This window comes from Phyllopteryx taeniolatus, chromosome 13 (genome assembly GCF_024500385.1).
Source record: "Phyllopteryx taeniolatus isolate TA_2022b chromosome 13, UOR_Ptae_1.2, whole genome shotgun sequence".
Taxonomy (NCBI): domain Eukaryota; kingdom Metazoa; phylum Chordata; class Actinopteri; order Syngnathiformes; family Syngnathidae; genus Phyllopteryx; species Phyllopteryx taeniolatus.
In genome coordinates, this window is record NC_084514.1 from 10,601,689 (window position 1) to 10,624,977 (window position 23,289).

A 23,289-nucleotide genomic window follows, 5' to 3' on the forward strand; every position below is an offset into this window, starting at 1 on the left:
ATGATTGTTGAAAGTCAGGTGGGAATCGATCAGAACACCAAGGTTTCGGTCTTGGTCATTGGTTTTTAAAGAGAGTGACTCCAGGTATTTACTAACAGCAATCCTCTATTCTTTATTGCCAAAAACAATTATCTCAGTTTTATTGTGGTTTAACTGATGAAAACTTTGGCTCATCCAGTTATTTATCACTGTTTTAGACAGTGACACAACACATCAGTTGAACTGTAGTCATCTGGAGACACTGCTAGATATAACTGTGTGTCATCTGCCTAGCTATGATAGTCAAAATTAAAGTTCTGAAGAATTTGAACCAAGGGTAGCATATACAGGCTGAACAGGAGGGGTCTGACCCTTGAGGTCAATACCATCGATGAGATTGAACACTTCCAATGGTTACAAAATAACTCCTTTCATCCAGGTAGGACCTGAACCATTTAAGGATTGTTCCATTTAGTCCTACCCATGTTTCCAACCTGTTCAGCAGTATATTACGATCTACCGTATCAAAAGCCGCACTGAGGTCCAACACATTATGTTATTTATTACGAGAGAGAATTTGAAAGTGAATATCGGCCTTACCCATCAGGGATTACCACAGTGAGTCATTCATATGATTATTTTTTTTGGCACAATTGTTACGCCTGACGGTCTTCCTGACGCAACCCAGGCACTGGAAGGGGCTGGGTACTGGGGGCACTAACCGAGTATCAAACCCACTCTGTTTGCGTGAAAGGCAGGAGCATGTACCACTACACTGCCAGGACAAACATGATAAACCAAACGCCAGTTCTATCACCAAAGTTGTTGTGCCACCAAACACACACTTCGCCACAGAATACAAAAGAGAACCGTGCTGACACCACCTCTTGCAGGACGTCTCGAAACAGTTGATTTGGTCCGCACCAGAGTTTGTTTACTAAACATCTGTCCAACTGAGCAGCACCAAGGGGACACACGAATTAAAGGGTGAGAGTCTGAAAGCACCCAGAGATGCCAAGGATATATAATGAGGCAAATATGTTCAAGAAAATATGTCTCCACTGTATGATTTACTTAACCTGGATACTCACCGGTAATTCTGAAGGTTCAGGCAGAAACTCTGCATCTTCCCCAAAAATAAAATCTGGGGGCAGCTCCGGATAGTTGGCATTAAATATAATATCCCCTGAGGGTGAAAAAAAGATGGAAACAGAATAGCTTAATAATGACTCACAAACCAAAATCATTTTTGCGCTGTAAAACGCCCTTTAACTTCGGAAAAGGAAATTGGTAATGATCTAGGGTTCAGGAGAATTTGTTAATGCTGTAATGACAGAATTCTAGTTTCAATTATGTCAAGTTTGTCCATCCATCCATCCATTTTCTACCGCTTATCCGAGGTCGGGTCGCGGGGGCAGTAGACTCAGCAAGGACGCCCAGACTTCCCTCTCCCCAGCCACTTCCTCCAGCTCCTCCGAGGGGATCCCGAGTCGTTCCCAGGCCAGCCGACAGACATAGTCTCTCCAGCGTGTCCTGGGTCGTCCTCGGGGTCTCCTCCCGGTGGGACGTGCTCGGAACACCTCACCAGGGAGGCATCCGGGAGGTATCCGAATCAGATGTCCCAGCCACCTCATCTGGCTCCTCTCGATGTGGAGGAGAACCGGCTCTACTCTGAGATCGTCCGGGATGAGCGAGCTTCTCACTCTATCTCTAAGGGAGAGCCCGGACACCCTGCGGAGGAAACTCATTTCGGCCCCTCGCAGCCGACATTTAGAAGTGAAGAAACTCAAAGTCATCCTTGTGAAAATAAAATAAATAGATATAAAAATAGTAACCGACAGAAATAATATGAATGAAGTTCTAAGTATTGCATTCATGCACTAAAAAAGTCAGGTAAAACATGCAAATGATCTTGGCTAAGAAATAAGGCCGTCGTATTATGATCACGTGTCGGTAAAGCGGGATCACAATGTTCTCTAATGTTGCACAATTCTATTTGTGTTACAAAACTGTTGAGTTCTGCTTTTTTGGGAACTGGCGACAGCAGGAAGAGATAAACTTAAATGTATGGATGGAAATTTCCAGTGGAGAGGACTTAAACAGACAAGAGGATGTGTTGTAAACTACTGAAAGTCAGACAGAAATACGGTGGAAATTAAGTCTCCGGACGCCTGTTCAAATGCCAGGTTTTTGTGGCAGAAAAAATGACACCAGAGTAAATTGTTTCAAAAAGTTTTCCCCCATTAATTTGACCTATAAATTGTACAACTCAATTGGAAAAAAAAGATACATTTTTGAGAGATTAAAATAAACAACAGATTATGTGGTTGTACAAATGTGCACACGCTCTTATAACTGGGTTGTGGCTGTGTTCAGAATTAACCAATCACATTCAAACTCATGTTAAATGTGAGTCAGCACACACCTGCCACCATTTACTGTGTCTTTGATAACCTCAATTTAAGTTCAGATGTGCTAGTAGGCTTTTCCTGGTTTCTAGCAGAACCCTGAAGGTTTTGCATTAACACTGACTGGTATTAGGAACTGTTCATAATTCCATCCACCTTGTTGAAATGCCCCAATTCTAGCTGAAGAAAAACAGCCCCAAAGCATGATGCTGCCAAATCACTGTCAAAATGGTATTCTTTTGGTGATGAGCACTGTTGTGTTTGCTCTAAACATGCCTTTTGGAATTATGGCCAAAAAGTTCAACCATGGTTTCATCGTACAAGAAAACATTTCCCCACAAGCATTTGAAAGATTTCAAGTGTGTTTTAGCACGACCCGGGCTTCAATGGGTTTCTTTGTTCTTTCTTGCTACCGTACACCATAGGTCAGACAAATGAACAAGACAGGAGATTGCTGTCAATGTACTAAAGAGCATATACTTTCCAGAAATTCCTGCATCCCCTTCAATGTTACTTTCTGCCTCTTGTCTATTCATACATTTTGGCGGCATGTCCAGTTCTTGGTCATGTTACTGTTGTGCCATATTTTATCTACTTGATAATGACTTGATGGAACACAGTGTCTTCACTGGCTGTAGCAATTATTTAGTTAATTCCTGGGAATGTATTGTGTACCCTTCTGACTAATACCTTTAAAAAATAACATCCTTCTGACCATGGCTTGTGCTGTCAGAAGTAGCTACAAAAATGTTAGGAAAAGCCTCTGAACTTTATTGGGGGTTAACCAGAGGCTTTAAATTCTGGCTGGTGTGTGGTCGCTCCCATTAAACATTAGTTTGAATCTGATTGGTGAATTATGAACACAGCCACATCCCCAGATAGAAGAGGGTGTGCATACTTGTGCAACCACATTATCCCCTCTCAAGAAGATTTCTTTCCCCCTCCCTCCAATTGAGTTGGACAGGTTATAGGGCACATTAATGGTAGAAAAACCTGAAATGATTTATCTTGGTCTCATTTTGGCATTTAAGAGGAGTATGTTGACTTATTATATCCACTGTATATATTGGCATGGATCCAGTTGTATATGAGGTTGTCCAATCTGCAACTTTGCAGGTTATACCATACTACAATACCCTTCCACCAATTTTGCCTGTGCAGGGGCGCTGGGAGCTGTAGCCTATTACAGCTGACTTTGACTGAGAGGAGACGTGTACTGGACTGTGCAACTGTACTATACTATGCAAGTGTACTATACTATGCTATCCAAAAACTGTCAAAAGGATACAAGGCAGGTCACATGGTCTTACTATGCATGAGAAGAAAAGCCACAAATTGTTGTGTAGTAGTTCCAGGCAAAGTGGTGGAGCATAGGGCAGCTGGGTTTGAATTAATGATGGTAGATCTCTGCAGAGTGTACCAGGCTTTGGCACGCTAGAAGTGGGACGGTCCATAAACAGGCAGACACCAACCTGCAGCCCTGCATCCTTGATTAAACAAACCTTCATCCTCCGGCCAAACCACAGTAAAGTACAACAGCTGCAAAGATTTCACGTGACACGAAGGAATGCCAATGGCCTGTTTTTTGTTTACTTGCAAGTTGCAGCCTACATGGCTCCAAGAATCAAAGATGTCTTCCAAAACTATGACAGTGTACAGACAGGTTAGATTGGATAGCTCTGCCATACTAATAAGAAGGCATTTGATAATTTCTTTGATAAGTTGACCAAGGTCAGGCCCTTGCTGTGTGTGTTGCTGTGACTTGAACCCACTACAATCATATTTCACTGCACTGCAAATGATCATTTTATAAATCATAATCTGCAACACTTTTGAGAATAAGCAGTATAGAAGATGGATGGATGAATGGATAGCCTCTTTTGTTAGCAGTGTAGAGTAAATCCTATTGTACAAAAAGCTAAGGTACGTTTTGTTTATTAAAAAAAATAAAAATAAAAAATAAAAAAAAAGCTGCCCAAATGTGTCATTTGCCTGATCTATTAAAATAATGTGCAGGGAGACATGCCTAGTGGCAATGTGAAGGGAAGTTCCATAATACTTCAAAGCTTCAAATACAAAGCTGCATGAAACACTTTTAACGCAAAATCCGGGCTCAACTAGGTTATGTGACGATTGGCCAGTTCAGGGTGTAACCCGCCTCGCGCCCGAAGATAGCTCGGATAGGCTCCAGCATGCCCGCGACCCTAGTGAGGATAAGAGCGGTACGGAAAATGGATGGACTATAAAATAACATCAAAGTGCAATGGGTGACCTTGGAGGGAGTTCAGACCATGACTTTACTCTTTAGCAAATCATCAACATTTTTATTATTTTTACATTATTATTATTATTTACATTGCAAGCAATAATCATGAGCCATCACTCAAGTCATTTCTGTGCCTCCTGAAATCAATTTCTCATCTCCTGATTTAATAAGAAATGTTTAAAAAATAAACGAACAGAAATACATGATGACATTTTTCATATATACACCATCCTCAAAGGTATTGGAACACCTTGGCCAATTCCTTTATTTTTCTGGCCAAATGGAAATAAATACAATTAAAATTAACCTTAAAAGCTCATGTATGGAATTAATTGACAAACAAAAATGAAGGACATTTTCACTATAAGTATAGATTGTTTTAAATGGTTTTGTAAACGTAAAATGTCGCTTCAGTGATGTTACTTTTTTTAATGTTCTCATCTCCAACTCTCACTGGAGCGGTTCGCAGCCGAGTGTGAAGCGGCTGGGATGAGAATCAGCACCTCCAAATCTGAGACCATGGTCCTCAGTCAGTCAGAAAAGGGTGGAGTGCCCTCTCCAGGTCGCGGATGAGAACCTGCCCCAAGTGGAGGAGTTCAAGTATCTTGGGGTCTTGTTCACGAGTGAGGGAAGAATGGAACGGGAGATCGACAGGCGGATCGGTGCAGCGTCTCCAGTGATGCAGACTTTGTATCGGTCCGTTGTGGTAAAGAAGGAGCTAAGCCGAAAGCCGAAGCTCTCGATTTACCGGTCGATCTATGTTCCTACCCTCACCTATTGTCACGAGCTGTGGGTCGTGACCGAAAGAACAAGATCCTGGATACAAGCGGTCGAAATGAGTTTCCTCCGCAGGGTGTCCGGGCTCTCCCTTAGAGATAGGGTGAGAAGCTCGCTCGTCTGTGAGGATCTCAGAGTAGAGCCGCTGCTCCTCCACATCGAGAGGAGCCAGATGAGGTGGCTGGGGTATCTGATTCGGCTACCTCCCAGACGCCTCCCTGGTGAGGTGTTCCGGGCACGTCCCGCCAGGAGGAGACCCTGGGGATGACCGAGGAAACGCTGGCGAGACTACATCTCTCGGCTGGCCAGGGAACGCCTCGGGATCCCCCCGGAAGAGCTGGATGAAGTGGCTGGTGAGAGGGAAGTCTGAGCATCCCTGCTAAAGCTACTGCCCCCACGACCCGACCTCGGATAAGCGGTAGAAAATGGATGGATGGATGGATACTGGGAGAAAATTTATAATTAAAATAAGCTGGTTAGAGCGTCAGCCTCACAGTTCTGAGGTGCGGGGTTCAATCCCCGTCCCCCCCTGTGTGGAGTTTGCATGTTCTCCCTGTGCCTGCGTGGGTTTTCTCCGGGCACTCCGGTTTCCTCCCACATCCCAAAAACATGCATTAATTGGAGACTCTAAATTGCCCGTAGGCATGACTGTGAGTGCGAATGGTTGTTAGTTTCTATGTGCCCTGCGATTGGCTGGCAACCAGTTCAGGGTGTACCCCGCCTCCTGCCCGATGACAGCTGGGATAGGCTCCAGCACGCCCGCGACCCTAGTGAGGAGAAGCGGCTCAGAAAATGGATGGATGGATAGTTTCATTTGAAAAAAAAAAAATCATATTTATCAAATTGTTTTTTCATATCGACATCCAGCTTCTAAAGTCGACGTAACATTAATGCCGTCACATATCTAGGCTGTCATATGAAGCACTATTGTCTATATTGTGCGCATGTGTCATTAGGTCAACATGGTATCATGTTTTCCACATGATGTACAGCTATAATGCAACAATCACATTTTGTGTTAGTAATTTACATTTCATCATGTTTTGTTATCACTTTATTATTTGTGTAAAGAAAAAAATGTGGTTAATTACAAAATATTAATCTATGATTTTAATCCACTTTTTTTAAAAGAAACAGCCAAGGGGCCTGTTGATGGATTGATTTAAAATGAATAAAAGTTAACAAAATGTAAATGTAATTAGTTATATACTTTGACAAAGAAAGAGTTACCCTACTATTATATTTTCAACAGGATAATTGCAACAAACTACATTTCCAAAGTAATCTTTCCAACACTGAAAGTTTTACTCTCATAGCTGTTTTACATAATCTTTAGACACACAACTACACATTCCTTGAGTCCATATTTAGTGGATGTTAAACTAACAGTAACCAAAACCCCGACATTGTGAGATAAACAAACGTCTGCTTCCTCGTGTCGCTTTACATTTTTTTCACTAGACAGGCTTACAAAATCAAACATCCATCCATCCATTTTCTGAGCCGCTTCTCCTCACTAGGGTCGCGGGCGTGCTGGAGCCTATCCCAGCTGTCATCGGGCAGGAGGCGGGGTACACCCTGAACTGGTTGCCAGCCAATCGCAGGGCACATACTGAAATAAAATTTAATCATGACTCAATATCACCGGACGGTGAGCAGATTTATGATACAAGTTTGTGGTTGTTTTTAGGGGAAAATTAAGCATCTGTTATGTTTTATCCATCTGAAAAAGATTCACCATTTACGGTAGATATTTTCTCTTAACCATTTGTGTAGTAATAAATGCGTGTGCAATTTATCTCAGACATACAGTACTTATGTGTGCCACAGCCGAAATATACATTTTGATCGTGCCTTGCTAGTGAAAATGTTAAATCTCTAATTGGTCCAATGCCAAAAGACAATTAGGTATTTACCCATAAAACGTTCGTGGTATAACCAGAAATTAAGTACAAAATGTCATGCATGACACAATGAACAGAAAAAAATTAGACCAGAAATATGGTCATATTTTTTACATACATTTGAGGGTTTCTCCAGCATAAGGGATGTGAAGCTTGAAGCGATCGCAGCAAGGACCTGGGGTCAAAGATGTACATCTGAATATGGAAGACAAAAAAAAAATAATAACAGGACAGTGAGCAAGTGCAAACAAATAAAACACACTCTGTGCGTTGACTGGTTTGTTGAAAAACAAAGTGATTTGGTTTCATTAAACAGTTAAAAATGTAAAATGACTGAACCATCCTTTTACTTATTACTGCTAAGATAACTATCAACAGAAGACAAGCATGTACAAGACAGCATTGGATGAAATGCTAGACTACATTAATATATACACTATGGCACTTTTACTTTTAAGAAAGTAAACTAACTTGGCATTTGCAAGGCTGAGATTTTCTTAAAAATCCTGAAATACCCCACATCTCTGCTGAGATAATAATAGAATGACAATAAAAGAATCACAAATGACACTTGTTGAAAAACTATTGGTCCCTTAAGCTATTATTTGAATAATTTATAGACCTCCAAGATGCAATAGAAAACTTATGGAGAATTTTTCAGAACTGCTGTCAGTTATTTGTACTGACTACAACTATTTTGTCATCACGGGAGACTTTAACATTCATGTTGACAATAACATGGAAAAAAAAATCTTAAGAACTCTCTGCTATACTAGACACATTTGACCTCTCTCAACATGAGTCCAACTCACACTCAAGGTCACATCTTAGACCTGGTCATCTCTAAGGATGTTGAAATTCTATCAATTGACATTAAGGATATGGTTATTTCTGACCATTTTTATGTATTCTTTGAATTACAGATTCTTCCAAACGTTCAGTCAACCTCTATGTCTATTAAGAAAAGGTACATAAATGAGAGTACCGCCACTAAATTTATGGAGACAGTAGCTGTGCCACAAACTGTGAATGTTGAGACAGTTGATGAACTTTTGGATAATTTCACCTGTACAATCTCAAACGTCATGAATACTGTCGCTCCCATTAAAACTAAGACAATCTTGAGGCGACCTAGAACACCGTGGAGGAGCATTATGATGGTAAAGACCTCTGAATCAAAGTGTAGGAAAGCAGACCGTAAGTGGAGAAAAAGTCTTTGTAATTGTAACCAAGAGTTAGTCAGGCCAAGACAGCAACACATTTCTGAAATCATCAGTAAGAACTGCAACAATACTTGCACTCTGTTTGCTGTGTTTGACAAGCTCACAATCCCCAGACTCAGATAGCTCCAGAACTCCTAACAGCTGATAAATGCAATGAATGTGCTTATTTTACTGAAAAAATACAATCCATCCGATTAAATATCAGCACAAATCAGCAGAATGATAAAATTATACTACATCTGAAGCCACCCAGGAGAAACTCTTATCACCATGTCAGAATTTGATACAGTTGACCAAAAAACTGTAGAGAAAATATTTCAGCAGCAGCCGTGCGGCTCCTCAGAAATGATGCCGGCTTTTACGAAAGCTCGAACAACAGTGCAAGCAGACACGTTAGCCCAAGCATCCACAATCCATTCACAAATTGTGGCTTAACTCGCCCGGCGCTGCCTCCTAGTCTCAGTAAAGATGTGTTCGCCATCTGTCATCCATCGCTCCGACGCCTCTCGCAACTTCACTTTGAACGCCCTGTTTACACCGATGTCCAGCGGTTGGAGTTCCTTCATCAAGCCTCCCGGAATGATGCCAAGCTCAGAGTTATTGCACTCAGTCGAATCGTGACTGTAGACGCTTCTCCCGGCTGTTCTTTGCTCATTAATCCATTGCTCGAGTTGGTGTTCCAACTCGGGCCACCTCGCCCTGTTTCCGCGGAAACTCAGCTTTCGTCTTCTTGACTTGGTGAAGCTCGTTTTCCTGCTTCCTCCCCTTGCGAACCATTGATCCGTTGATCTTGAATTCTCTCACGGCTGCTCGATTCCCATGTTCCTCCGCGTAACTGATAGCTTGCAGTTTAAACTGTGCTTTGTAAGCGTGTCTCTTCGTAGGTGCCATTTTCGGGGGTCCTTAGCCGAACCAATGTTGTTTTGCACAATGCACATTCCAGCGCTATATACCTACTGGGGGCGTGCCTTGAGCGTCCTCCTTCACGCGCACCCTTCACCCTTTAACGGCCGCATGCTGTCCACAGCCACGTCCGCTTTTCCTCTATATAAGAAGCGTCGGCAGGAAATGCCCCCAGTCAGTCAAGCCGAGCGCTCATCAAAGTCACACAACAACATTTACAGATTTTGGAACTCGGTGCACACATAAGGCGCGCCGCATTATAAGGCGCCCCGTCCATTTTGGAGAAAATTTAAGACTTTTAAGTGCGCCTTATGATAGTCAGTTTGCTATAATGAAGGACTACAGAAATCAGAGAATATTTTCTCTTTAAAGGCTGAAATCAGAGAATTTGAATAATTAGAAGTTAAACAATGGCTCTAAACAACTAATCAACTATCAAAATTGTTGCTGATTATTTTGATAATCGGTTAGTTGCTGATTAATTGTTGCCCCTCTATTTGAAACCATGTTTTCACCCCACCTTTTATCAACAGTTTAGGTTGTTGGTGATGGTGCCCCTTATACTGTACCTCTACCTGGGCACTGGTACTGATTCCATTCACCCTTATGTCTACATTCAGCAGGATATTGGAGCAAGTCACCAAACACAAATTACCTGAAGCTAGTTTTCTGAACATGACAGTGAGTTTACTAGTGGTGGAACGGGATATTCACATCATGGACGTAGTGACAAAAAATCATCAACAATTGCATGAGGTGTCACGTTAATATGGACCTAAATTTCAGAAGAATGTTTACAGCATATTTTGCAGAACTTCAGGGGGATGTCCAACCTGGTAACAGCAGCCTGTTCTTTATAAAAATACACAGATTAATACAAGCATACCCTACAGGTGCATGCAAAAGTAGTCACCTCACCCGGTTTTGAGGTCTGTGACTCGGAGGCAATTTGTGGAGTCCAGTCCCACGCGGCCATTCCGCACCACACTGCACAGCAAGGGTCGCAACTCCGGTGAGATCCTGTGCAGTGCAACTTCTGGCGACATGTTCATTTTATCTACTCAAAAGAATATGAGAAACAAATAAAACAATTTTGAAAAGCGTGTTTGGTCTGACGTGTAGTGCACTTTTCAGATACATGTGTAATGACAAGACAATATTTGTGTGAACTATCTTATCTACGTGACCAAGTTTATTCATTTCATTGTGCCATGGAAATGTTTGAGCACACCGGAATATTTTAGGTCGCGGATTTAACTTGTACGATTCATGATAGTACTCCAGGACACTGTCTCGATCCGGACATATAGAAAGTTATGAACTCTGAAGCTGAGATAAAACAAACAGACAATATGGTGAGGGTTTAAGATAAACCATACTGACATTTCTTTTAGCTTTTTTTTTTTTTTAGCTTATGGTATGTCAGCGAGGAATTGTTCGTATTTATGGCTTACGGCATTTCAAATCGTCCACTTTTAAACTATTATAATTGCCAATATATAATATCAATTTCTGGTTGTTCATTTAAATATCATACTGTGTAAATTATAATACCTGAAGGAGGGATTTTAAATTTTGACTTGCGTGTTTACTTCATACTCCATTACTTCCGGGTACATGTCGTGTCGGTCCTGTTGAAGGACCCTGCTTAGAGGTCTATAATAATGCCTGTTTAAAAAATATGTGTCATAAGTCCGATCTCCAAATGTATACCGTAATATACGTCTTTATTTTTATAATTAGCTACAGTTGGAAATTGTGTTTTTTTACATACAACTGTAAAAACAGATAGATAGACAGATATTAGTTAGATACTAATACTACTCAGGCGTTAGCTTCCTCATTGTAGCTGTCAATAATCGTTGACTGAGCGATGTACTTCGCCCTGCATCTTCATTTTGAAAACAGAAAAGGTAAACATTACTTATATTCTTGGCTAATTAAACTAATATCCTCATTGTTTTAACTACGCGGTATCCATAATAATTCTGAAGTTGCTACTACTGGAACTTACGTTGTTTTATGTTGACTGTTTTTGATTAAAAGAAAAAAATAAATAAATGATTTACTGTGCGTATTTGTCTGTGTGATCCACGTAATCGGAACTCACTTGATGTATTGTACCAGTAACCTCATTAAATCCAGAAGTCAGACTAAATTTTGCAATGATGAGCGATTCTTTTAAGTGAACGAAGTTCAAATCACAGCATTACATGACATTTTTCAATTTACAAATGATGAGTAAATATACACTTATATAAGTTTAGTTCGAATGATAATATTTATTAGCTAAAACTACATTTTGTCACCTAATTCCCAGACAGACTTGTCTCACTGTCTGGCGTACAAGAAGAACTTCACAGTGTTGGTCTCGATGCATGACTCATGTAAAATTATAATTAAATGATTCTTAATTATGAAAATAATATTAGTAGCTGGGCAATGGTCTTCATTTGTTGTCGAATTAGCTTCCACTCAGTGTTGTATCATTTAGCAATGCAAAACATGGCAAGTTCAAGTTAATGTTTAACAATAAAAATGGAAAAGTCAGTTTGTATTGTTTGTGCGTCTGACCATATGCCTCATACACTTGGCACGTTGTTTCAGAAATCCTCTTGATAACAGCATTCCTAAAATATGTTTCTAATTCCATTGTGACCAGTAAATTTCGTATAATAATGTGTAATCTGTTTACAGTATTTCTGTTGCTATTCCGTGGAGGAAATTCAACATATGTACAGTCCATTCCTTTCTGTGCATGCATGTCGCTCACAAAACCAAACCCACTCATGAGATTCAAATTGACATGGCTCAAAACTGAGCAGTTTGGGGCCCCAGTGTTCCATATTTTAGTCAACAGGGAGTTTTGAACCTGTGAGACGCTGGTCTAAAATGACCCAGCAATTTCAATAGCAGACACAAATATAATATTATAATAAAGCTAAATAAGACTGGGGCAAAAAATGACAAGGACTATCATGTTTTTGATTTTCTTCTTGATTATTGTAAATGTTTTCAACCTAGTTTGGAGCTAGAGTGATCTACAAAATCTTGCAGGATTCTAATACTCTTCTCAAAATAGGTGTATTGTTTGCTTTAATTAATTCATTTGGCAGATATGCTGTTTTGCTTGCGGACGAGTGAAACCTTATGAATTTTAAATTAAGATGGGCAGCTTTGACAGATCATTTTTTAAATTCAGCAAATAATACTTTTTTTTTAATGATTGGACAATGAATATCTGAGGATAGTATCTTGCGGAATCATTGGATGCTTCTAACACTTTGCTTGGATCCAGAGAAAAGACAATATATTGTGCAATGTGGAAAGAAAGAGAAGTAAAGCATCCTACAGCCAGCGGCCAGGCTTTCCAAGTCATCCACTGCTGAGGAAGAGATTTGAAGAGATTAACACACTAGCATTAGCTCCGATACAAGCTTAGGATTGAATTAATTACAGACTTTTTGGGGCTGCCATGTGTTCACGTAGTCTAACATAGAAGCAGCAAAAACCCTTTCCTACCCACTACCCCGCATTCACTCAGACACAGACACGCGCACACACACACACTCACATTCACGGCCAATACAACTGGATCCTGTCCAACTCAGCCAATGATGAAGGCTCTATTTTTACCTTATTCCTTGTCTCAACTGTGCTTGTGCTAATATAGGAAATAAACAATATCAAGTACTTACTGTTGGTTTGAAAAGCTGTTGAGACGCTACTTTCCTCATTTCAATATATCCCCAGAAGTACATTGATCATGAACAAAAAAGCAACAAAAAGGAGAGTTTATGAATTTTAAAAATCCTGAATGTGGCGTTGATAATAGATCATTTTATTATCACAAATAAAACATTTGATTTGCATAAAATAATTTGTGTCACAATAACAACTTTGTCTTAACAGATCATGACTGAAGAGGCCTTTGACGTGATAGTGGTTGGTTCATGCATGACTGACTTGGTCAGGTAAGTAAACCCAGTCCTATAATTTATCTAAAGATTATTGGCTAGAGTTGAATGTGGCCTAGTGCAACATCATATATATATACACTGCCTTAAATTTGCCGTCATATGAATAAGACTGTTAGTGCAAAACTCATCTGCTTCCAGGGGATAGTTATGTTAGGACATGTGTATGTGCTATTACTTAGTTGTTGCATGAAGCTCATCATAGAGTAATCAAAGTCAAAATTGAAAATACGATGTACTTGACTTACTTGACCTAAACTTACAAGTTTAATTTGTTCCATGACCAAGCTTGTAACTCAATTGACTATATCAAATCAATATCAAATGACAATCGGTTCCAGCCCCCCCCCCCCCCAAAAAAAAACAACAATTGGGTTACGTTTTCAATAAAGACAAAATAGCACTGTATTCTAAAATATTAAAAGAACATAATATAAAGTAACACTCCAATAACCACAATGATATACAATAGTGTATATCTGTTGCTGTCAGGTGGAAACCTCGTATGTACAAATATGATAGATTAAATATTTTTTCACGAATTGATATTAATGGTCAGTCCTCACGTTATGTTATTTTTACAAATTATTCGCCAATCTAAAGTGTTGAAAATAGCTTGAGACTGAATCTTTTAACCCTCAACTGTCTGAAGTGTCTCTTCTTGACTCCACTGGAGCTTCGTAAAATTGTATCCCCTCAATATTGAAAGTCTGTGTGTGTTTTCTTAAGACAATAGTTAGGTCGGCTACATATGAGTAGGCCTGTTTTGTGAAGAATAGATAGCTGTAATGCGTTGTTGCGGAAGGAAGCCCCGTCAGCCACGAAGGTAAATTCGCTTGCAGATTAATTTCTGCCTATTGCACTGTGAAGTCAGCTCATGTTTTTTTATAATTGCATCACTCATTCCTCTCAGACCTTGGAAATAGTTTGGGAAGTAAAGCCTTTTCTCTTTTTGGGGGCTAGGCGCAAGCGCAGACTTTGATGGATGCAGCTGGTGGCAGTGACATGTCCGTAACATTTTAATCAATGACAGCGTGATAAATCAGCCATTTTTTAGCAAATCAAATTTGCAGTTGAACATGATTATAGGTTGTGTTAATGTTGGTGCGCAACAGTATATGATAACAATATTAAGGTATAATACCATCTTTAACAATGTGCTGCTTCGTAACTCAAGCAAGATGCCATTTTTTTTTAAATTATTTATTTATTTATTATTTCCTGAAAAGTAGTTGTTTTGGATACGCAAGGATTCTGCCCGACAGCGACAATATATTATTTGTATTTTACCTGCGACCCTAGTGAGGATAACTGGTTCAGAGAATGGATGGGTGGATTCTTTATTCTTTATTTTGTATTTTAAGGTGTGTAACTGTGTGAATATTTCTTTTGAGTGTAAATGTCTTTTGCACTGATATGGGACTGAACCGCAATTTTGTTGTGCGCTGTGCAAGATTCTAATTCTAATTTTAAATTGCAATATAATAAAAGAGTGCAAGAACAAACTGGTTTTATAAAGTGTACTTAAGCCAAAAGTCACACACGTGTGCCTTTAAGGAGTGTGGCCTACTCAGTGATGTTAGGAGCTACAGTCAGTACAGTTGACCATTTACCACATGGTTCGTTCGGGGTATGCGTCTGATCCATGCTCCATGCGAGTATTTTCATTTTGATTTGTGTGTTTGACCTTTAGTCCTGTTCAATGAACATCTGACTGCGGTTCCCCTAGTTTTTTTGTCTTCCCTTGAGTGGCGGTGTATTTGAAACTTGCTCGTAACTTAAATTTTGGCTGTCAACGTGAAGCAAAAAAATGGTCTAAGCGATGCCTCGTATCTCAAAAAGCTGAAACTAAATTGTGGCCTTCTTCAATCAAGGTATGCTGTAGGTTGCATGCATACATAATCTTTGTTTCGGATTAAGAGGTCACAGTCTCTGTTCTAATAAATCACCAGCAGTGTTTAACGGGGTTGAGGATAGGGTTTTCATGTTCCTCCATACCACTCACTCAACCATGGGCTTATGGATCTGGATGTGAACTGCTGCTGTTGCCAATATAAAACCTGTGCTAAATGTATAGGCTCTATTTTATTTAAACTTAATTGTAACATCCCTAACTGTCATGCATGCAAGAGTAAAAAGAATCAAACGTGTACTCGACCTTTGTCCTCAGAACAAACATGGTCACTAATATGACAAGGGAGGACGAGTGCAAGTCCTCTTTCTGTATCACCGCAGCTCACTTTACGGTGTGCATTCCAGAGTTCTAATTATTACTATTCATGTACTGTTCCACTGTATTTAATTTAGAGGTGTGCCCAAGAGTTTTCCTTAAAGTTTCGAGGGTAGAAAGAAGCATGCCTTGAGACACATTTAATAGTTAAAGTTGCTGATCAAACCTTCTTTAACTAAATGTTTTTAAATATTTCTAATATTTTATATCATGATAATATTATTGTGTTTTATGATGACACATCAAGGGTTGGGATTGTATGGGAAAAAAACCACCAGATTAGATTCAATTTAAAGTCCCAATCTTTGATTACAGTACTTCCTTGTCAGAAGCACAGTGTTTAGAAGCTGTTCCACTGATTGTTTATTATTAACAATAACAGGAACTTTCCATCAGCAATTTTATTTTAACTTGTTCTATCAGCACGTGAAAAAAATCATGAGCTGTGGTGTATTTTCCATCATGGCTTGTAACTGTCGCACAAAAAAAAGAGGAAGTACAGTAGTTTAAATTTAGTTAATGCTTCTGGATTTTCATCGCTTGTCCTAAAAGCCTAAAATGCTCATCAAGAATATATTTCAGTTTCACAACCTTACATTTTTCCCACAGTTTCCATAAATTTTGTTATTTTGTACAATCTAGCAGTTGGGGGGAAAAAAGATAATTAAAAAATAAATCTTATTTGAAGTGTGTGTTTTAGGTAAGCCAAAAGTCTTCGACTTTTCTCATTAACAATTTAACTACATATTTTGCCTAGTATTCTCCTTTCCATGACAGGGATTGTCAATTCGAACTATAATAAGATAACGGGAAATTGCCAGAGTTGGGAAAGTGAGTGCATGTGGAGTGGGGGGCTTTATAGATGGAGGTCAGACAGCGGCGAGGAGAGGCTAGTAGGAATATATTTGAAGCCCTTCAAAGTGATATGCATGGCTTTGAAGTGGAAAATCCAGTTGTCTTGAAAAGTCATAGTTAATGCTGACACACACACACATACACACACACACACACACACACAAATACATACATAAATACATGCACACTTGATGTATGCTGTTGTTCCTCTCAAATACAAAAGGTATACTGTAAAAAGTTGTGTTTAATGGCAGTCACTGCTGTGTACAAAAGGAGTCAGTCAGGAGTCTAACCCATTGTAAAAGCCATACAGCACCCCCTACTGCCAAAGCTCACTTTGTGGAGACACCATTCACTTGTTCTCAACACCTAAATGAACCAAATTGTAGAGCATTTCCAAATATGTGTTAGAATTAGGCTCAAAATCTGACACCTTGTATAAGCTTTATTCAATAGGGTATACAGTGCATTATAGTTCTTTTGAATTGACATTACAGCACTTTTAAAATTATCTGCAGACATATTTACATTTTCGGCCCCTTTCAGAAAATCTCCTACCTCAGGTATAAGAACTATTGTTCTCACGCTCCCCTTTGATTACAGTAATTCACAGTGTGCTTTATTTGACTGTTGATGTGAACTTCTCAAATAAACATCCATCCATCCATTTTCCTTACCGCTTATCCTCACTCGAGTCGCGGGCTGCTGGAGCCTATCCCAGCTATCTTCGGGCGGGAGGCAGGGTACACTCTGAACCGGTCGGTAGCCAATCGCAGGGCACATATAAACAAAAACAACCATTCACACTCACATTCACACCTATGGGCAATTTAAAGGCATCAATCAACCTACCATGCATGTTTTGGGGATGTGGGAGGAAACCGGAGTGCCCGGAGAAAACCCACGCAGGCACGGGGAGAATATGCAAACTCCACAGTGAGGCAGACGTGCTAACCATTTGTTCACAGTGTCGGCCTCAAATAAACAATAATTTAAAAAATATTTTGGATTTAAACTGGAACACAAAATTTGAATTTAAAAAAAAAAAAAAAAAATGATTTTTGAAACTTTGATATGCATATATCTTGATTCATGGTTCAGCACAATTTTCTGACCAAAGAGGAGTTATGCCTCTACTCTATAAGGGCACATGGTTATGTACAAAAGCCGTTTAACCTGTTCTGTAAATTCACTTCACCCCTCTTGCCCGCTTATGACAGACATATATAATAACTTATAAAATGTGAGGTCATTAATAAATTGTCAGTAGCTGTATTCTGCTTGTCCATTTTAAAGGCAACATATTAGGAATATACATTTTTTAATTGCCTCTATATTATTATAAAAAATAAAAAAAAATCTGTAATAGTGCCCATACATTAAGTGTGAAGATACAGACTCAAGAATATGTGTCAGTAAGCTACCCGTTCAGATTTGTAATGTCACAATTGGGCTACTTTACATAATACAGCCCCCCACCGAGTTTGTCCACCATTTTCTGTTATCGCAAGCAATGACTGGACTACAATACACAGAATCACTATCATGTCAAAGCCAAAAGCTAATCAGAGCTGCAATGATTTTGCATATGAGCATTAGCATTAGTTAACAGGCACATACCTGATTTTTCAGCAAAATTGTCATTCTTTTGTTTGGTGATGTGTCCTCTGCATGTGCCACATGCATGAATCTGCACACTAATTGTGAAAGTGGAATACAATCGATGTTTTTACTGCCTTTATAGGGTCTTGCGCGCAGTTCGTTTCTTTCTTGTTTTTCTTCCCCCCCCTCCAATTAGCCTCAACCTTATTCCACCCCTGGTGGTCATGGTAACTAAAAACCACCGGTGCTGGCGCACTCCCACTTTGAAGAGTGCTGTAGAAACCTATTGAAAAATGTGCTTTAATTGTTGATACTTGGGTTGTTTTGTGTAACATTAGACATCCATCCATCCATTTTCTGTACCGCTTATCCATCACATATTTTATTGCAGCTCTTAGAGCACCATTAGCTTGGTATTCACCAAAATAAAAATTAAAAACATAAATATCAAATGTATTCAAACCTTTTTGCTACATAACAAATATTCTAAAGTCCTGACACACTACGAAAAGTAACATGAATTAACCATGAATTAACATTAAACATTATATATGTTGCTGCTGTCACACATTATATATTTTTCAAGGTGAAGTTAAGTTTAAAAATTGTGTGCCGGAGCGCAAATGGTGCGCATCTTGATATTCGTGCCAGCGCAAGGCTCGCTGCACGTCTTTGCCTGTTTGGCAGACTTGTCAGCGCCAAGATGGGTGGTGTCAGCGCAACCAGGGTGTGTCCTTTGGCTTCCACCCGGAGCATGTGACATTTTGATGACTGAGGACTATTTTCAGTGATGCATTTTTATTTTCGTGCAAGCGCAAGCTTCGCTGCACGTTGGCAGACACATCTGTCCCAAGGTGGGCGGTTTCAGCGCTACGAGGGTGTGCCCCTGGAGATGTGCTTGGCGGAGTGACAAAATGGTGTCAGAAAGTCCATCTAAACTTAGACCTGCTCATACCACATCTAAGTTGTGGCGCGTGGATATAGCGTGATTTTGGTGAATCAGATAGACATGAGGTCCTCAGATGTGTGTGGTGGATGACAGATTTATTTAAACAGTGGGCATTCAAACCTCTTAATCATTATAGAAATCAATTCATTGAATGCATTATTATAATTATCATCAATATTATATTTTTTTAAATCCACATACTGGTCAGCACACAACTATGGGGCCAGTGATTGTTCACCAGCTCATTCCGTATATAGTAAGTGTATACCAGTAACGGTCAATGCTCCAGGGTATGCAATGACCCGCTTCATTTGGAGAGGATCGAAGCTGGCTGTGGTGAGGCCCACACCCGCGCAGACGTCCCATTTTAAATGCGCTGGGGGTACACCGGTCCACTAAAGTACCAAAAGCAGGTCTAGCACAAGTAATATTACAACAGTCAAACCACCGACACCCGCCCCCCCCCCCCCCCCCCCCCCCCCCAGAGACCCAGAGAGGTCCCCGGCCCAACCAAAGCGCCCCGACCAGTCCCAAAGGAAGGGGCACGAGCACCGGACCACCGCCTCCCACACCTCCCACCCAGCGCGCCCCACCGCCGCCCCCACCATCCCCGGAGAGCTTGGGGGCCCCAGCCACCTACAGGGCCCAATGAAGGAGCCAGCCGCCACCCAAAAACGGTCATAGCCCCCCAAAAGCGAGCCCATGTTAATCGCCCGTCGTGAGCAAGGTATTGCGTAACCTGTGATCTGTGGAGTACTTTCAACGGGATTAGCTGTAAATTACTGTTTTTTGTCATTGAGAATATATTTCTACAGATCTGTGCCCAGTAATCATTGTCAGTAGACACTGAGAGGTCTTTTTCTCATTTTGTGATTGGTAAGTATGTTGAATTAGTACTTGAAATTAATTTGTATACTTTTTAAAGGAGTTTTTTGTTTTGTGGAAGTAGTTCTACTATTTTCGGAACAAAAACGGGTAGTTCTGAAGTATTCACGTGAGTTGAGAATCTTTTTAGGATTGTTGTTTTTACTTTATAGTATTGAAGGAAGTTACCACCTCTAATTTGAAATTCTTGGAATAAGCTTTCACATGACATGCATGCATTATTTTTGAATAAGTGATGTATGAAGTCAATTCCACTTTGTTCCCATGTGCTGCAGTAAAGGGGTATTTTGTTAATCTCAAAATCGGGATTGTGCCAGATTGGGGAGGAATGATATGGTGCTGACTGAGATTGTGTGGTTTCTAGACTGTTCCACCAAGATGATAAAGTGGCTGCAATAATGGGATTCTAAGAACAATTGTGGCGTTTGAGACTTGTGCTGATAAACGGGAGGTCTGAAAGTTCGGTGGTATTGCAGTCTATCTGTTCTAGTTCCAGCTTGTTGTTGTTGTTGTTCAACATTTGGATGTAACCATTTTATGAGGTACTGTATTTGGCTAGCTAAGTAATAGTGTTTGAAGTTGGGTGCGTCAAGTCCCCCTTCTCCTTTACCTTTCTGAAGGATAGCTAGGCTGATTCTATTTTACTTATTTTTAGAGTAACATTTTTAAATTGGAGAGTCTAGCATTTGGAACCATTTTAATGTGGGTTTGAATGGGATCATTGAAAATACATAGAATAAATTTGTGGTAACGTTTTCATTTTTACTGTAGCTATACGCCCTAAAAGTGAGATAGGTAGGCTGTTCCAACATTTTAAATCATCACATTTTTTTTCCAGTAGAGGTGCGTGATTTAAATTATTTAACTTTTTTGCTAAAGTTTTACTGAGATGTTAACGCCTAGATATTTGATATTCCCTGTCGGAATAGGAGAGTTTGGATTTTGGTACGCAGGATTCCATGAGTTACTGTATTTAAGTCGCCCGCGGTTATCACCACCTCATCCTCTATTTAATCAGGTTGTCTTTTGCCACACTGGTCAAGTGAGAATGCTCCACCATGCACGGATCCCCTTCTCCATACATGCAAGATCGTCATTGCGCCTAACTTAAAGGGAATGAATGATAAGACGCCTTGATTGGCAAAAAAAAATTAAGTCTGCCTCATTTACGCCCACCGCAGACAGCCCCTTTTGTTAACTACACCGGCTGCACGCGTCTGCGACAACCTGGTGTAACCCGCTCCTCGCAGAGTTACGCCACTCTCCAGATTTGTGCTAGTCAGGAAAATAGAGCCATGAATGACTCAAAAGGATGGAAAAGTACATATCAAGGAGAAAATTAGAGGTGCTGTTGTAACAGGCTGCCAACTCACCCCTTTCATGACCATAACCTGTACAACTTAACTGAAGAAAACATGTAATTCCTTTGAGGAGAAAAAAAATTAAAAACATACAATTACCTGGTTGCAAAATTATGTTAACTCTCTCTTTTGGGGTAGGGTGTTTCAGTGTTGCACATGCATAAATGCTCCTAATCTGTCGGATTATGAGGGCAACTCCTGTGCACAGCCCGCTTTAGATCATTCCACAGATACTGAATTCGATCAGATTCACAGGGTTGGCACTGGGTCATGAAACCTTTTAGCCAATGTTGCTAAATAGTATAAAAATCTCCTAGCCTCACTTATGTGCACTTAGCCACAGTAGCACATGTGTTTATGTGGCTAAACTTTTAGCCACACTTATCCAGTCACTGCGAAGCCGATACATTTTTAACTATGTGGACCCAATTAAAACTACCTTGTCATCGTTCAGGATTAGGGCTGACTGCTTTGGGAAAATACTCTTAATACATTTTTTTTTTTTTTTTTTTTAAACAAATATTGTGATTGTGATTTAGTATGCAATTGTTTTGGGGGGGGGAGTTTATCTTCATCATTATTCACTCAACACAAGAACTAAATTATTCTATAGCATAGAAGATTTTACACTTGAGACAAGTTGAGTCCAGGGATATCATGGAAACAATGAGTCCCTGCAATTTATCATCACGGAATACAGATGCAGTAATCCTCCTCTACCTCACGGTTCTTGCTTTGCAGTCCCGCTATATGGCAGATTTTCATTACATTTGTTATCCTATCCTTTATATTGTTTGTAAAATATTTTGTTATCTCTTGCTCTCTCTCAATATATCATATGCATTTAGGCCTGCCACAATAGCAAGTTTTTTTAGAATGATATCTTTTCCCAAAAACGTTCATGATAAACGATAGTATCGTTGAAGTTTTTTTTTTTAATGCCACTGATATAATGATATTAGAGCATCATAAAGAATTGTACACATCTTACAAATTCTGCCCCAGTAGTCAAACATATGAGCATAACTATTTAATGTTCTCCCATTTACTAAATAAAAGTAGGGCTGCATTTCACAATATGAGCAAGTAAATAAAAAGAGAAAGTTATGTGTTCAAATAAAGTGCTTAGAATTTCCCCTTTTCTGTTTGGCATCTAGACACAACAGTGTCTCAAACAATGTCACCTATTTCAATTAAACAAATCTTTACAACTGAACCATTTTAGAGGTTATGTTTTTTCAAAACCTTTGTTTTGGTTCATAATCACGTTTCACATATATGCACCTTTAATAAGTGCTCCCAGTGGGAACTTCCCAAAAAAAAAGACAATGATCGTTCCATTTTAAGCGCCGTTAGCGCCAAATGTTCTCTTGCTTTATCTGTCATTTTCTGATCTTTCTCCATCTTTTACTCTTTTTTGGTTATAGTGTGGATCCATATGGGACTGTTTCTGGGTCCGGACACGGACTGCGGTCAGCCAGTTAGTGAACTGTTTCAAATCACCACGATCGCGTGAGCCAGAGTGAGGTGTTTAGCTCCTTAGCTCGCTAGCTAGTTAGGTCACGGGATAGTGAACGTAATAAATAGTCAACTTTCCTAAAGTGTCCCAGTTTTGCGCATCTACGGATCCAAAGTCGTTCACCCAGCGGCTCGCTGCGTCGTGAGCAACGCGCCGGGTGTTATTACGACAAGGACAATTTATCGAGTCCAGAAAAAAGTCCTGTGTCCATTGTATTTATCGAACAACCCTCTGATTGGCTAGCACTAAGACTTTTAGTGGATAACACACATATACACGCTCTCACGCGCACAGGTAAGCAATGGTGTGCATCTGGAGACGCAGATTGATCACTTTTTATGCGTCCCTGCTCATTTTTGTGCGTCTCAGATGCGGTATGCACATCAAACGAGATCCCTGAAAAAGTATAATGTCCATTGGATTTATTGAATGAATAACCCACCCTCCTCTG

The 23,289-nt window shown here is 40.0% G+C and overlaps 2 protein-coding genes across 3 annotated transcripts in view; one reads left to right on the forward strand and one right to left on the reverse strand.

Annotated features, from left to right (window-relative positions):
- babam2 (BRISC and BRCA1 A complex member 2) overlaps positions 1 to 11,108 on the reverse strand; it is a 111,429-nt gene extending 100,321 nt beyond the window's left edge. Inside the window, exons 1-4 of the mRNA XM_061793977.1 lie at positions 11,015 to 11,108; positions 10,379 to 10,517; positions 7,453 to 7,529; positions 1,071 to 1,165 (exon numbers count right to left, since the gene is read on the reverse strand). Coding sequence (XP_061649961.1) covers positions 1,071 to 1,165; positions 7,453 to 7,529; positions 10,379 to 10,512 — 306 coding nt within the window. The 5' untranslated portion in view covers positions 10,513 to 10,517; positions 11,015 to 11,108. The remainder of the gene's footprint in view (positions 1 to 1,070; positions 1,166 to 7,452; positions 7,530 to 10,378; positions 10,518 to 11,014) is intronic.
- Positions 11,109 to 11,230: 122 nt separating this feature from the next.
- The window catches only part of rbks (ribokinase), a 46,085-nt gene continuing 34,026 nt past the window's right edge, over positions 11,231 to 23,289 (forward strand). Inside the window, exons 1-2 of one of the 2 annotated variants that reach the window (XM_061794498.1) lie at positions 11,231 to 11,373; positions 13,373 to 13,434. In XM_061794498.1, coding sequence (XP_061650482.1) covers positions 13,376 to 13,434 — 59 coding nt within the window. In that variant the 5' untranslated portion in view covers positions 11,231 to 11,373; positions 13,373 to 13,375. The remainder of the gene's footprint in view (positions 11,374 to 13,372; positions 13,435 to 23,289) is intronic. The other variant, XM_061794497.1, reaches the window with a different exon arrangement.